At 40.9% G+C, this 15,413-nt stretch overlaps 1 protein-coding gene across 4 annotated transcripts in view; it reads left to right on the forward strand.

Moving 5' to 3' along the window:
* The first annotated feature begins 27 nt into the window (after positions 1-27).
* The window catches only part of KNTC1 (kinetochore associated 1), a 74,059-nt gene continuing 58,673 nt past the window's right edge, over positions 28-15,413 (forward strand). For 3 of the 4 annotated variants that reach the window (XM_050924423.1, XM_050924420.1, XM_050924424.1), the window contains exons 1-12: positions 28-268; positions 6,044-6,195; positions 6,325-6,445; positions 8,683-8,798; positions 9,227-9,299; positions 11,238-11,315; positions 11,980-12,014; positions 12,251-12,361; positions 13,260-13,353; positions 13,980-14,032; positions 14,314-14,426; positions 15,274-15,328. In XM_050924423.1, coding sequence (XP_050780380.1) covers positions 6,064-6,195; positions 6,325-6,445; positions 8,683-8,798; positions 9,227-9,299; positions 11,238-11,315; positions 11,980-12,014; positions 12,251-12,361; positions 13,260-13,353; positions 13,980-14,032; positions 14,314-14,426; positions 15,274-15,328 — 981 coding nt within the window. In that variant the 5' untranslated portion in view covers positions 28-268; positions 6,044-6,063. The remainder of the gene's footprint in view (positions 269-6,043; positions 6,196-6,324; positions 6,446-8,682; positions 8,799-9,226; positions 9,300-11,237; positions 11,316-11,979; positions 12,015-12,250; positions 12,362-13,259; positions 13,354-13,979; positions 14,033-14,313; positions 14,427-15,273; positions 15,329-15,413) is intronic. The other variant, XM_050924421.1, reaches the window with a different exon arrangement.

Genomic DNA, 15,413 nt, shown 5'->3' on the forward strand with positions numbered 1-15,413 from the left:
CCTAGTGGGCGGGAGGGGCGGGGGAGCGATAGGCACTCTAGTTAGTTCCTCGGGAGCGCTTTTGCGTTTGACCCTTACTGCATCCTGTAGCTGCCTGAGACGGAACGGGGAAATTCCCGCCAATTTGAATCTCAGACTGTGCTGCAGCTGCTGTTGCAGAGCTTTCTGCCCCATGCTCAGCTCGCTACTTCCCTCCTGTGACTGAGGTGAGAGAGACCTTTATACAGTGCCTCTGGGCTGAGGCGTTGCTACTGGATGCCCAGCTGAGGTAATGTTGGGGGGAGGTGTGGTACTGATAAAACACCCCTGAGCTGGGAGAAGGTTGATAAGGCATTCCGGGGGGGTCATGCAAACACGGTACTGAGGACAGGGTGGGATGCTTGGCCTGAGCTGAAGCTTATGCAAAATGTATTGTTGTCAACCTCAAAGGTTTCCAAATCATGAGTCAGATCCTCTAAAATTATGAGATTGGTCCCACCCTAATGAGGATTTCTTTTAGAGATTATGTTGAGGCTTTGTTTTAATTTTTGGACAACACTCCCGTGTTTGTGTGGTCGTATATATTGTCATTGCTCCCCTCGCTTAAGGTTAGTCTGGCCCCTGTTGTGGGAACTCTCCATCCACATCTGCCCCATCCCTGCCTAACAATTATTTCCTCCACCATCCCCCATCAGTTCTGCACCCAGCCTCCTCTGGGGCTCTCCATCCGCCTCTCCCAGGCTCGGCAGGGCAGTTGATCTTCCAGGACTAGGGAGCGGCTTTTTGGCTCCTCTACCCCATCCAATGCTGGCTGTTGCATGGAGGGTAAGGTGAGCTGTTTCTTCTTTCCTTTTCTCAGAATGATGTAGGCTCAGCTCCCCCTGCATGGAAAGAGCTCTGCCTGGCTCCTGGAGTGCTGTTGGTGTGTGATTTCAGTCACCCTGGCTGGGCGTGGTATGGGCCATAAAGGATTAGAGTAAAGAGGCACTACGCACCATCAAAAAGTGCCTCAGATTAACATCCAAGGTATTACCAAGCCAGCTGTTCATCACTTGGCTCAGTGTGGGGTGAAGTGTATTTCAGGTTTGAAATATGAACAGGGGGTGAAAGTAACTTACATGACTTACCAGTACTGCAGGAGTCCTGAAGGGGTGTGGCCTCAACTGAAAGAGGCAGGGCCTCAAGATTTAGAGGCCCTGGGGCACTGACTGTGGTTGGGAGCCCCAGAGCCTTTAAATCAAGCCAGGGCTCCCAGCTGCAGAAGTGGCTGGGAGTCCTCGGGGCAAATTAAAGGGCCCAGGGCTCCAGCCACCGCGGAGCTCCAGGCCCTTTAAATCCCAGCCCCAGCCCGGCTGCCGGAGCTGCGGAGGGATTTAAAGGGCTCAGGGCTCCCTGCAGCGGTGGGAAGCTCCGAGCCCTTTAAATCCTGGCCCCAAGCCTGGGCGCTGAGCTGCAGGTGGGATTTAAAGGGCTTGGAGCTCGCAGCGAGGAGGCAAGAGCCCTTTAAATCCCCGGCATGGAAGTTTGTGCGGTCTGGCATGGCATACTGGCTCTTGCCGTTACGCCGTACCGGCTTACTTTCACCTCTGTCTATGAAGATACCCTTAGAGAGCTGAAGGTGTTGGAGAATATGATCTGTGATGCTGACCCATAAGCTCTGAGCATGCCAAGCAAGAGACCATATTGACTATGGATGTGGTTTATGCTCTGAAGCGCCAGGGTTGTACTCTTACAATCACTAAGTCAACAGGATAACACAAAGGCTGCCTCCTGGAGAAGCTCTGATTCACTGTTTTCCCCTGCCTTACTACCTGGGGAAGAGCAGCCAATTAAGTAGGTTTCAGGGCAACTGCACCTGTATTCCTCCTCTGTGGTCCAGCAAGGGCACATACTCTTGACTCCAGCCATCACCTGTCTTGGTTAGATACCTTGCTCAGAAGGGGCAGAGAGGCAGGTATTTCCAGGCTAAACAGTTCCCCGTCTGTACTGTATTATTCCCCAAATGACAGACTGCCTAAGAAGGCCTTCTTTGCTTCTCTCCTCAGAAATGGCAGACAATGTAATTGCCAACAATTACAAATTGCTACATAGTTCTTTCTTAGCAGGCACTCATTTTTAACATAAAAGCATTACAGAATACATTAAGAACCCATAAAAAGGGGCCCCAACGCAGTGCCCGTGGGCACTTGTGGGGGCATCTTACTGCGCCCGTGTCCTGGCCCCCAGGAGAGCACGCGCCGAAATGCCGCTGTGGCATTTCGGTGGGGACGCCTCTTGATGACACTGCTTGCTGTTGACAAGTGATGTCATTGAGAGGCATCACCCCGAATTTCGGCAAGGACGCCTCTCGATGATGTCGCTTGTCGATGGCATTACCGCTGAAATTCAGCAGCATTTCAGCGGGTGCTCCACCGCTGCAGTGGTCCTTTGGCTGGTGCCCATCAGCCAAAAAGGTTGGGGACCACTGCAATAAAAGAACCTACACATATGACAAACTTACCAGGGATCACCCCTCACTCCAGCAGGGGCTCTGGTTGATAATTAGTCCTTAAAACCCCATATGGGTTTTCTCGTTTAATCAGAGCCTCTGTGGCCAAAGGCCTTCCAAACCCTCCCTAAAGATTGGGCCCCGCTTGGACCAGAGGTTCTGTCTGTTTGCTGGATCAAAAAGATGACCTTGAATCACTTTTAACACAGGGTATATAACCAAAAATTCTTTTTGTCTGTTGGTCCCTAGAATATCTAGTTTGGCTAGTACAGGGGTAGGCAACCTATGGTACGCTTGCCAAAGGTGGCACACGAGCTGATTTTCAGTGGCACTCACAGTGCCCGGGTCCTGGCCACCAGTCCAGGGGGCTCTGCATTTTAATTTTATTTTAAGTGAAGCTTCTTAAACATTACATGCAACAATAGTTTAGTTAATATATTATTAATTTATAGAAAGACCTTCTAAAAACGTTAATGTATTACTGGCACGCGAAACCTTAAATCAGAGTGAATAAATGAAGACTCAGCACACCACTTCTGGAAGGTTGCTGACCCCTGATTTAGGTGTTGGAATTAATATTTGGAAGGATTAATATGGGAAATTATCAAACACCAGTTTAATCAAATTCTTGTATTAAATCCAAAGGCTGCTCTGAACATCCCCCAAAGCCCAGATAATTAATTTACTACATCTGAACACTAACAAAACATAAGTATTTGATCAATATACTTACAAACAGACTAAATCCAGGGGCACTTAGACCCACCTTGGTTGGTTCCAACATGGGCAGGTGGGTATTGATGATGAACCCTGTAAGAGCTGACTTTTTAATACTCTTTAACAAACAAGTAATGCCATTACCAATTCACCCTTATTTCCAGTCTTAATTCAAATAAGATTTACAACATTATTTCCTCCCAAGGCCTTTCCTCCTATCCAACAGCCTTTTTGTTCAAAGTGTCACATAGGAGAACACTAGTATGTGGGGTGGGAAGGTCCATGTTGGCTCATTTTAAGAGGGGTTTTTTTGTTTTAAATTTAAAACTATCTGCAGTCACCCCTATCGGTCAGAGGCCTTTTTAGAAACTATCCCTTATCTCATTAGTTTTATTCTTTGGGCCAGACATCCTTCCTACTTTATTCCTTCTGGCCTTATCACTTATTTTCAAGGCCTTCCTTCTACTTGCTAGTCAGAGACTTTCTTAAAAACGTATTTCCTTAACTAGACTTAAGCTAAATTTTTTTTAATTCTTTAATTTTACATTTGTATACAATCCCTCATGTAGGATATTTCTATGGGGAAGAGAGACCACAGCTCTCCAGGAGCTAAGAGCAATGGGTCATGATTAGGCAAACTCATTCAGGTTGTACCATCACCACCACCTGGAGAGATGCTTGCATATACTAGTCCAGGGGTCCGCAACCTTTCAGAAGTGGTGTGCTGAGTCTTCATTTATTCACTCTGATTTAAGGATTCGCATGCCAGTAATACATTTTAACATTTTTAGAAGGTCTTTCTATAAGTCTACAATATATTACATACAATAGTTTAAGTAAATAAGGTTTTTAAAATGTTTTAGAAGCTTCATTTAAAATTAAATTAAAATGCAGAGCCCACCAGATCAATGGCCGGGACCCAGGAAGTATGAGTGCCATTGAAAATCAGCTCATGTGCCGCCTTCGGCACGTGTGCCATAGATTGCCTACCCCGGACCTAAATAGTACATAAACTCCTACATTGTTAATGAATTCCTAAAATACTTAAACTTAATTCAGTAATTAAGTAAATAAGGTTTGTCTAGGATATCATCATATCTGTCACATGGACTTCCTTTACAGAAACCTGCTGAAGGGGCAGGGCGGGAGGGTTTGGGGACTGGCAGTCCATCTCAGCTACACATCTGCCTGGAAGAGCTGCAGTCTTATAGAGCGTGTCCTTCTCCAGCAAAGGGAGCCATTCACCATGAGGAACAGAAGACCCAGCAGGAGAAAGTGGAGATAGCAGGGATTTTCTCCCTTAAGAGCTGGGCTAATATCAGGAACTCACAAAAGGGGCAAGATCAGACTGAAGAGGATTGTGTTCAGAAGTTATCTTCCATAAATCTGTAACTCTTGTGCTTTAAGAGTAGAGCGTAAGTTCTTGCATTACTGCCATGTTGCCCCCAAAGAATGTAACTAGGTAAATCAGAGCTCATGCAACCAGATGGACCCTGTAGGGAAAGTAACTAAACTATTGGAGGCTCAGGAAGACTGCAGCACTGGTTTGAGGTAGCCAGACTGGTATCCCATTATCAGAAGGGGATCAAACACAGGATCTGCACTGGGGAAGTGACCTCAGTGACCCCAAATCTGGAGAAGTACTCACTATCTATACCCAGGAGCTTTAGAAGCATGTAGGATTCAGCTGTTGGATCCTATCACAACAGACAAGTATCCTTTGAGATTGGGACTGGACTAAGTTGTGACAGGCTACAGTAGAATTTTCATGTAATCTCATGCCACTATCCCAGGACAAACTGATGTAACTGTGACTTCTAGGCTCACCTAGAAATAGAGCCTGGTGGCAAAATTGGTGAGAAAATTTTGAGGAAAGTGTTATACTTTGAACTAAACAGATTGTTAACCTGAAATTTAAATAATTTAAAATGGTATCTGTCACAGGCTTTACTGCTCACCACTGGAGCACCTCTTTCTGGGCAGATCTGGGGATTAGCTCTCAACCAGTCTAACATTTCTTCCTTTGATTGCTCAGGACATCTCTGTACCCTGGACTCAGTTGCTCCTTCTTTGTAACTCAGGGGGCTCCCTTTTCATGGTTTGGCTAGGTCACTAGTTTTCCCCTTCTCAGACTGAGAAGTCCCACTGGATGATCTCTCTCAGGCAGTCTTCCATTTCTCTGCCCAGGCTATGCTATTTCCCCAGTGGCTAATAAGAGGACCCACTTACTACTCTGGGTTCTAGCTGAGGGACCCTATGTTCAGTAACTATGGTCCAAGCAATCCCAGACCAGGTTTCTGTTTCCCTAGGCTCTTTGCTGTTTTTCCCTTCTCTTCCAACCTACCCTGGGTTGCCATTGGAGTTTCCTTTGCTCCTACAACTACTTTACCATGTCTCTTGTTCTTGCTAGAATCTACAGTCAATAGCAGGATCCCAGGGCTTTCTGCCCCTAGACCACTTCCTTGATTCTTGCTAATTCACCTCCTCTTTAGAGGGTGACCATAAATTTCTTTCCCACAAACACTTCTTGTGGGCCATTTCTTGGTTATATACCAGACCAGCCTGCCCAGCTGAGCTTCATCATCAGTTAGATCTTATCAGTCCTGACTCTCCTCCAGGTGCAGCCTGTCACATGGTTGATTGACCCTTTTTTCTTACTCAGACCTTGTATGGTGTGATTACCCCATCACAGTGTCCTTTAACTTTGGGTACACACAGCTTATTGTGCCATTCTTTTTAAATATAGAATCAAAGTATCATGACAAAGTCAGTGGGTTTTATGTGATACCAATTGTTTAAATGTCACTTTGCTTTAATGCTGTTTAGCTTTTGCTACTATAATTTCTATCTGTTTATCAGAGATAAAGAATTTCTTCAACATGTGGAATGATATTGAACTTCTGACAAATGATGACACAGGAAGTGGACGACTGAACATAGGTTCGAGACAAGAATGTGGAACTGCCTTGTACCAAGAGGATACTCTAGTTAAAATAACTTCCTCTGAAAAGGTAGAATTTATCAGGATCAGAGCTTATTATGCTGGAATTTATTGGAATTGTTGAAAAGCATTACTCTTATCTATATTTTTAAAGGTACTTTTAGTTGCTTATTTCATAGCTCTTCTTTTTATTTCTAAGGTCTTGTGTAATCCAAAACTATATGCGTGCAACTCAAGTGATGGCTGTATTATTGTGGCTGACAGATCAGTGGCACTTCTTGATAGCATTTGCCAGTCTTTTCAGATGCACATTCAGTTTGGTGAGTTTATTGTTTTGCCCATGGATTCAGTTAATTGAAAACAGCTTTATTATTTTAATTATTTTTTAACTGAAAATACAGGAAGTATCCTTCATCAATATATCCTAGATTTAAAAAAAACCCCACCATTATAACAGATCATTTGTATAAACAATACAGCACCTCTGTTGCCCCTAGGGGTCATTAACAAAGCTCCTATTAACTTTATTGGGGATGGGTCTGAGTGAAGCTCTTTGCAGGATTGAGGCTTGAAGTCTCAATTCTGGAAACATTTATGGGTGAGCTTAATATTAAATATGTGAGGAATCCTAATGGCTTCTGTGGGACTACTCACATGAATGAAGATGTGTGTGTATTTGCAGGATTGGGTTAAAAAAGTGAAACTACAGATAAGATCCAAAGACTCCAAATTTTCACTCAAGATGCAAACTGGGAAGAGATCAAATCTATATAACCATGGAGACAAACTATATCTGCTATTTTTATTATCTTAAAAGTATGTAATATGTGAGAAAGAAACATGACCAACTAGTAGTGCTTTTAGTTGAAAAAGATTTATATTAACACAAAAGTTAAACAGAACCATTTATATCATAGAATACAAAACCCTGTTGATATTAGAACAGTGATTTACCAGCTCTTCACACAAAATGAATTGTGGACAATTTTTAGAATCATTATATTAGTCTCAAGCCTGATTTTGGGAAGTTTGTGCTGGGCTATTATAAATTGCTATACTTGTATTTTTAACTTGTATCAAGGGTGCTTAGAGCACCGTTTCTCAAATGCGGCCACAGCAGCTTCTTGGGTGGTGATGGGGAGCAGGGGCAGCAAAGCAGGTCTCCAGAGACAGGTGGGGCATAATGCTGAAGGAGCAAGGTGAGTTCTCTACCTGGGAGGGGATGGGGGGTCTTAGTAGGGATCGGACTTCAGCCCTGGGGTGGTTAGGCAGTGGGGACTTAGGGAGCCTGGCTGCAGACTAGGGCTCCAGCCATGGAGTTCCAGCCTCCAGCCCCTGGCCGCACGGCAGCAGGCTTCAATCCCGGTTCTGGCCATGTGATGCTGACCCCTAATCCTGCCAGCGGCCGCTGGCTCCAGGCACCAACTCCCATCCGTGTGCATTGACCCCCAGCCCTAGTCACTGATCCCAGGTGCTGGCCCCAGGCGCCGACCCTGAGCTCCAGTGGCTGCTGGCCCTGAGTGCAGAGCCCTGGTGCTGGCCTTGGGCTTCCGCGGGTGCTGGATGCCACCCCCTACTCCTGGCCATGTGGCAGCAGGCGCAGACCCCAGGCACCAGGCCCAAACCCTGGTGACAGCCAACCCCCAGCCATGTGCTCTGACCCCCAGCCCTGGCTGCTGACCCTGAGCACTGCTCCTGGATGTTGACCCTCGGTTCTGGCAGGAGCTGGCCATGGGAGCTGATCCCCAGGCGCCAGCCTCGGTGATGCAGAAGCAGGCACCAACCCCAGGCTCTGGCAGGTGCTGGCCCTGGACACCGACCTCGGGTCATGCAGCAGCAGGCTCTGTCGAGTGCTGGCCCAGGATACTGACTGCTACCCCCAGTTGTGCAGTTGCAGGCAAAGACCCCAAGCATCAACTCTGGTGCCGACTCCTGGCCCCAGTTGCACAGCAGCAGGTGCCAGCTCAGGGTTCCGACCCCCAGTTGTGTGGCAGTGGGCACCGACCCTGGGCTCCAGTGGGTGCTGGCCCAGGGCGCCGACCTCCAGCCCAAGGCTCTGACCCACACCTCCGACCATGCAGTGGTGACCCCCTCCCAGCCATCACCTCAGCATCTGATGTCTCACCCCTCCACTCAGTCTTAACTTGCCAGGACTTGCTGTGAAAAATGATATTAAACATACACATACCACTTTTCACAGCATTATTTTTATTATTGAGTCTGCAAAAAAATAAATACATAAATAAATTGCAATGATCTGGATGTGTATACATGCATATTTGTTTGTTTGTTTTTCCTAAAGTTAATTAAGTATTTTAGAGAAAAGTGTCAGTGTGGCCACCAGCAAGAGTTGATGGCCGCATTCTGAGGCCACCAAAAATTTTGTTGTGAGAACCCCTGGCTTAGAGCATGTGGAAGAATGCTCCTTTCTTAGCACTTCTATGAATCAAAATAAATATTTGAAGGAATTTGAGATGCTGCACTACTAACTTATTCATGCTTGAACTGCATTGTTTATGACAATCTATTATTTGAAATTTTGGTTTGGAATTTTCAGATACTGAAGTGGATGTGGTTGGTTTGTGTCAAAAAGGACAGTTTCTTGTGGTCGGTGAGAGAAGTGGTAACCTACATCTTATTCATGTACCATCAAAGCAAACTTTGCTAACTAATGTACGGAACTTACTTTTTTGCTCCATTCTCAGTTGCTTGCATGCATTTTTATTTGTGTGAAATATCAAAATATTAATAAACTGAGTATCTTGAAGGTGACTCTTGCTTTGGCTGACTATGCATGTTAGGTTATAAGGAACATTTTTTCCACCCCCATAAAATGTCCTGTGAGTAACAGATCTAGTGAACTTTATTTAAATACAAAAAAAAACCCAGCCCCATTTTGTAAGAGGATAAGGACTATTTATTTAAGAGTGTGCAGGATTGATCCCTAAAGTAATTCCTTATTATTCAGAATTGCACGTTAAATGCAGAATTTCTGGAGGGAAAAAATATAGGTTAATATTAATATGCATTATTTCCTAATAAGCACATAATTTTAATCCAACATGGAGTAAAATTTGTCTTTATGTTGACTTGTATTTTAGGTTTTGGTTCAGAAATCTGCAAATGAAAAGACTTATCTAAACCTTATTATAGAAAAAGATAATGCAGATGGAGGTAAGTTTTTTCTTATAATTCTTCCTAAAAATAGCCTGGTCTTAACTTTCAGAATAAGATGTATGAGATCTTAACCGTGAATAATTTATCTGTAATAAAAATGTATGTGTTGTGATAGCTGGACTTAACCCCTTAGGGCTCAACCCTGCAAGTGTGGAGCACTCTGGCCCTGATCTGACAGAGCACATCAGCACATGCCTAACTTTAAGCATAGGAGGAGTCCCATTGAACTGCATTCTTAAAGTTTAGCACATGCTTAGATACTTTGGTGGATCAGGGCCAGGGTGCTCTGCACCTTCCAGAGTTGAACTCTTGATTGAACTCATGTCTGACAACTTCAGGAAAACAAGGAGAAGTGTGCTTCTTAGTAACAGTTTGTGTAGGTTATATTTTTCTGTACATCTCTTCTTGCTGTGTGTTAATATTTAAAAGTGGATATTCACATGCATTAAGGATATTGTTTAAGAGGCTGTCTCATTGCTCCTTTAAGGCCAGAGCCTGGAAACATACATGTACTTAACTGTACACGTGAGCATTTCCATTCACTTCAGTGGAACTTCTTGTATGTGTGTGGTTAAGCACATGGATAAGTGTTTGCAGAATCCAGACCACAATCACTTACTAAAGTGTTTTGGTTAAATTTAATTTCAGATATTTAATTTTTTTTTATTTATAAAATATTGGGAGATAAGCATGTTATTTGAGATGACTGTACTCCAGAACTTTTCATTTTCCACAGCTACTGTCCTAGGAAAGCTGCTCAGGTTTCCTATATATAGTTTTAATTAATTATTATGCCCCACTTGACAGGTGGCACAGGCAATAGGGCCTGAAAGCAGTGGAAAGACTCCTATTGACATTGCATCAGGCCCGTCCTGAGCATCTGGTTATTCTTGTGGTGAAATCTTGACTTCTGTGAAGTCAGGATCAAAACTCCCATTAACTTTAGTGGTGAAGGATTTCACCCTTGTACATTGTAAGTACATTGAGTCTTTAGTAGTCATTAATTTCACTTCTGTTAATCTAATTGAAGAAGCCAAATTGCATTGTTTGTAACTACATTTTGTGGTACTAATTTATATATTGAACCTCTTATTGATTTTTTTTGGAAAAACAATTTTTTTTGACAGCTCTATTTAATGTTATAATGCCTGGTGGATGCTTAAAAAATAATTCATATGCATGTCTTTTTACAAGTACTGGCTTTTATGTGAAAACACTTTGAGTTCTTTTTTGTTATTTAGAAGTTTGACATCCATATTCATTTTTTCTCTGTTTGGCATATGTTGCCTCTGAAACAAATCTGGTTCTGGTTATTTCTTTCTTTATGCACTGCCTGTCTTTGCTGAGGCATCTTTTCAAATAGTACCTAGATATGAATGTCTGGGGTGATACATTTTCATTGGAGAGACTGTAACTTCAGACATCCTTTCCTTTGCTGGTCTGACAGCATTGATCGGTAGGAATTAAGGGGATGAATTTAGGATCTATTCTCTCAGGACACTAGTGTGAGATTTTAAATTTATGTTGTTAGTTTATTTTTAGCAGGTAGCATCTTTTTGGTTGACTTATAACCAGTTCTGAGAACTTTACTTTATTTTTACATATATGAATGCCTATTGACTTCAGAACCTCATGATTTGGCCTTTAATGGTGTGTATGTACTTAGTGACATTCTATGAATGATGTTATTCAGCTGCTGTTAGAGTTGCATGGAGTAATCTCAGGCTGTGCCATGTATGTTGTTCTTAATTTTGGTCCCACGTATTGGTTTTGTTTTTTGTTTTTTTATCTTTCTGTGCTTGGTAATGTTCTTACATTTTATTTGTTTAAGTAACTAGTTTGGCCTATTTTAAAATTCTAATCTGGTGAAAAGTTTGATCTAAATTTTACACTTTTAGAAACTTAAGTTTGTTGTATTTGTGTTTATTTTTATAGGAATCTATCATATATTCATTCTCACAAGCAATGGATTCTTTTGCATTATGTGCCTCCCACTTGCAAAAATTCAGGAAGGTATGATGATACAACTCATGTTTAAAATAAAATTCTGGATTGCTGTGTATTAACCTATAACAACTAAAATACTTTTGTGTGCTGCTTTCTGTAGTGGCTAAGAGTCCAGTCCTGTGAAGTGCTGAGTGACCTCAACTCCCATTGGCTTCAGAGGGAGCTGAGAATGTTCAGCAACTTCCAGGAAATGGTCTTAATCATTCGTAGTGCTTTTGTTTTTAAGACAGTGTGAACTAATTGTGAATGATACAAGATTTTAGTTTAGTCTAAAACAAACAAAAAAAACCTAGTTTTGTATATTATCCATTCCTTCCCCCCCCCCCCAAAAATTACTTATAGTGTACATTCCCTTCACTAATTCTGTTTCTTATTGAGAGTATTGCTTGTTACAGGAATAGTCATAGTATTACTGTGTTAGTTATACTGAAGAATATTAGAAATTACTTTACTTTAATGAGGTCACCAACAGCATCATCCTGGATTTACAAAAAGTTAATTTTCTATACCGCCATAGAATGACCAATGGAAACATATGTGAACTTTGATTATAGTGTTTTAGTGCTGTACAGAGCTGTCAGGTTGGTGTTACAGCTATCCAATATGAAACTCTATGAAATTATGAAACCATATTTTGTTTTTAACATCTTTTTTTATTATTTTTATGTAGCAATTGACAAGATGGACATGATTACAGCAAAGAAGGTAAATAGCAGTATCTGCTAGTGTGCCACCTGGTGTATCTGTTACAAATTTCCAGTTTACAAAACTTTGATTTGTATAGCTTATTAAACACTTTTTGTCTGAAAATTTTTTAATTGCTGTAAAGCTAACTGATAAATGGGTAAACTGAAGTTTTCTTTACATCCTGAAGTTAGCATTTAAGTTTTAACAAACTTATTTATTATTCCATAAATAACTCTGTGTTTTCATTTTTCCAGTTACAAGGAATGATCAAGACTGCTTATATTTCTACAAAGGATTATCACACCCTTGGTTGTCTGAATTTTGTGACTGGTGACTTGATGAACAACATCCTGCTGATAATTGGGGTAAATTTACATACTGATATTTTAGTGAAAAAAAAATTATGGAGACAAATTATTACAATTATCTGATGCATTAAGATGTCTGTAAATGTAATGATAGTCTGCAATATCAGTAATCTTTTGCTAGATTAAAAGACAATGTCAAGATTTTAGTTTTAAAGGGACAATTTGTCGTTTTAAAACTGGGCATAGTGCTATGACGGTTGATGGTAAATGTGTGGAGCTTTACTAGTGACTATACTAAATTGTGGGATTTTAGTTCATCTGCATGTGCTCTTGAATTTCTAATCTAATCCTTGCTCTCGGAGGCCCAATCTAATGTCAGCCTAAATCAATGAGAGCCATTTTATCAAGCCCACTTTCAACAGACTTTTGCCAAAGTACAGTATAAAGTCCCAGTTGGCCGAAGTGCTTAAGCACGTGCATAATCCTATTGATTTTAAGGAGATGAAAATTATGGACTAGGGCTCGATGTGGTCCGATAGATACATACTACCCATGGTCTTGATCCAAAACCCATTAACTTCATTGCAGGTCTTTCCATTGACAGGCTTTGGATCAGGCACCAGGTCCTACTTGGATGCAAATGGTTTGTTTGTAAATGTTCTATGCTTTTGGAAGAGCAAAAAAAAAAATCTATTTTAGTGAGCAAGAATGATTGATTTAAATATTGTGATATAGTCAGTTCCTGAAAATAGGAAAGGGAAAAAAGCTACTTTGATTTTTTGAAGTGTGTTTATCTTAACTATTAAGAGACTGTGTAGGATACTCCAGTATGACTTGCAACTTCCTAGAAGCCTTTTTCTGTTAAACTACAGTGAATGAGACAAACTTGACAACTAGCGGCATTTCTAATATACAACCAAATTTTGGGGGTTTTTTTGTGTTTTTTTTTAAACAGGGTAAAGGTGACTGTGTGCTCTCCAAATGGGAGGTGGATCCTAGTAAAAATCTGGTGTCTGTTCAAAGTTTTGCTGATTCAAGTATGATTAAAGGTAAAACTTAAGAAATTTGCCTGTAAATTAAGAAGTCTATTTATATAAATAGACAGGAATATAACTGAAAATATCTTGAACTAATTTTTGTAATTGTTAGTTTACTGTTTTATTAATGCATGTAGTATTGAAAAAGGAGACTTTATTTTGTTGAGTATATACCGCAAGCCTAAATCTATGCTTCAAAGTTGTTAACTTTTTGAAACAGATTTTTCTTCAGTGAAGTAATACAAGATGTATGACCTACAGCTGGACTTCCATTTTTGACAGGGCTGAATAAACTTTTTCCCTTAATCTGCTTTCAAATATTTGTCTCTAGCTGAGGGGTGAATGGGAGCATTGTTTAAATAATGTTATTGTTCTTCCTCCTGGGCTTACTCCTAAAAGCTGCTGACCACTCTGGTTTGAATCCAACAAAGCAGTTCAACAGATAAAAACTTAAGTGTTTTCAGGACTGGGGTCTAAGTGTGCCACTAGGATGACTTACTGACTGTGTAAGATCCATTTTAAAAACTCTAAATAAACTGATTTGTAAATGGGTATTTCTACAAAATATTTGCAATTCAAATACATTATTCCCAGGCAAATATGTAACTTCGCATACATTTTGCTGTTTTCTTTCCTAGATGCAGTGCAATTTCAGGTCATAGACAACTTGTTGTTTGTCTTGGATAAGGAAGTAAGTATAATTTCACTGATGTGTCTGAAATTGCTTTTACAATGATTTTTTTATCTAATGATTTAAAAAAAACTTTCATAAGGCAGAAATATGCCTTTCCTTATAGACGAGTTGATTTTGCAATGTGCTTTATTCTTTTGACAGAAACACTTCAAGACTTGGTACACTTATTTACTGTATTGTAAATATATTGGTATCCTCCTTTTTGGACCTGCCAATCCAATAAAACATGTCTTGATTATGTCAAGAAAGTGGATACCTGACTTTTTGTTTTCTTCTAGAACATTTTGAGCATGTGGGATGTTTATTCTCTTACCTTGATTTGGGATTGGCCTTTAGTTCATATTGAAGAATTTCTTCTAACTACAGAATCAGATTCTTCTTCAGTCATAAGGTAAATGAAGAATTATAGTACTGTCTTTAGAATATGAAGGGTCTGTTACTGCAGGAACTGTCCAACCCTCATTTGACTTCCTGTGGGTCTTGAGGTAATCCCCAGTTGGCAAGGATAGGAACTAAAGCTGAGATTTAACCATCGGAGCATCTAAGGATTGAACTGCATGGTATGACAGATCTCATTTTTGCTTCTCACAGCATTCCACTGACATTTTTCTAGCTCAGTAAAGCACAATACTCGACCTGCAGCCCAGGTATCCTTGACTTCCTTCCAGAGAGGGTAAAAATGAGGCCTCCTGCAGAGTGACTCTCCTTATTACTGTTAAAGCAGTTTAGAACACTCCCCCTAGAGTTGCAAGCATCATTTTGGCAAAACTCATCTGCTGGATTGAGCACTGGAATATTGCTCTCAAGACTATGTGAGATAATAACATCCATAATAACTAGAATTTATATAGCATTTATCTTCACAGCAGGAAAATAAGTGGTATCTCATTTTGCAGGTTGAGAAATCGAGACACAGAGTTTAGGTGAATTGCCTACAACTATAAAAGAAATTGGTAACAGAGCAGAGATCAGAACACAAGAATTCTAGCTCTTGCCATTAGACCATACTTTTCTTCCCAGTTTGCCACCACATGCATGGTTTCAAGCTTGGAAATTGAACTCCTATCCTATGTATGGTAACATACTGTGCTACTCTAAGGCCATATATTGTAGTAGTACAATATCTCAATTTTCATAGAATACCTACATTTTACAAATTGTTTCAGTATCTTTTTATAAACTTCATAATTTAACATAAGATTGATCCAGTGTTTTGGTTTTTTTTTCTTTCTTTATAGACAAGGGATTTCCAGCCTTAAACTAATAACCTTGACAGTACCTGTTAACAAACAGGTACAAATCTATTTATCTATATTCTGTTTTATTTTGATTACACAGAAATTGAAAAGCATGAAGATATGAGACGGTGGATTGTGCA

The sequence above is a fragment of the Gopherus flavomarginatus genome, chromosome 15 (assembly GCF_025201925.1).
Source record: "Gopherus flavomarginatus isolate rGopFla2 chromosome 15, rGopFla2.mat.asm, whole genome shotgun sequence".
NCBI classification, from domain to species: domain Eukaryota; kingdom Metazoa; phylum Chordata; order Testudines; family Testudinidae; genus Gopherus; species Gopherus flavomarginatus.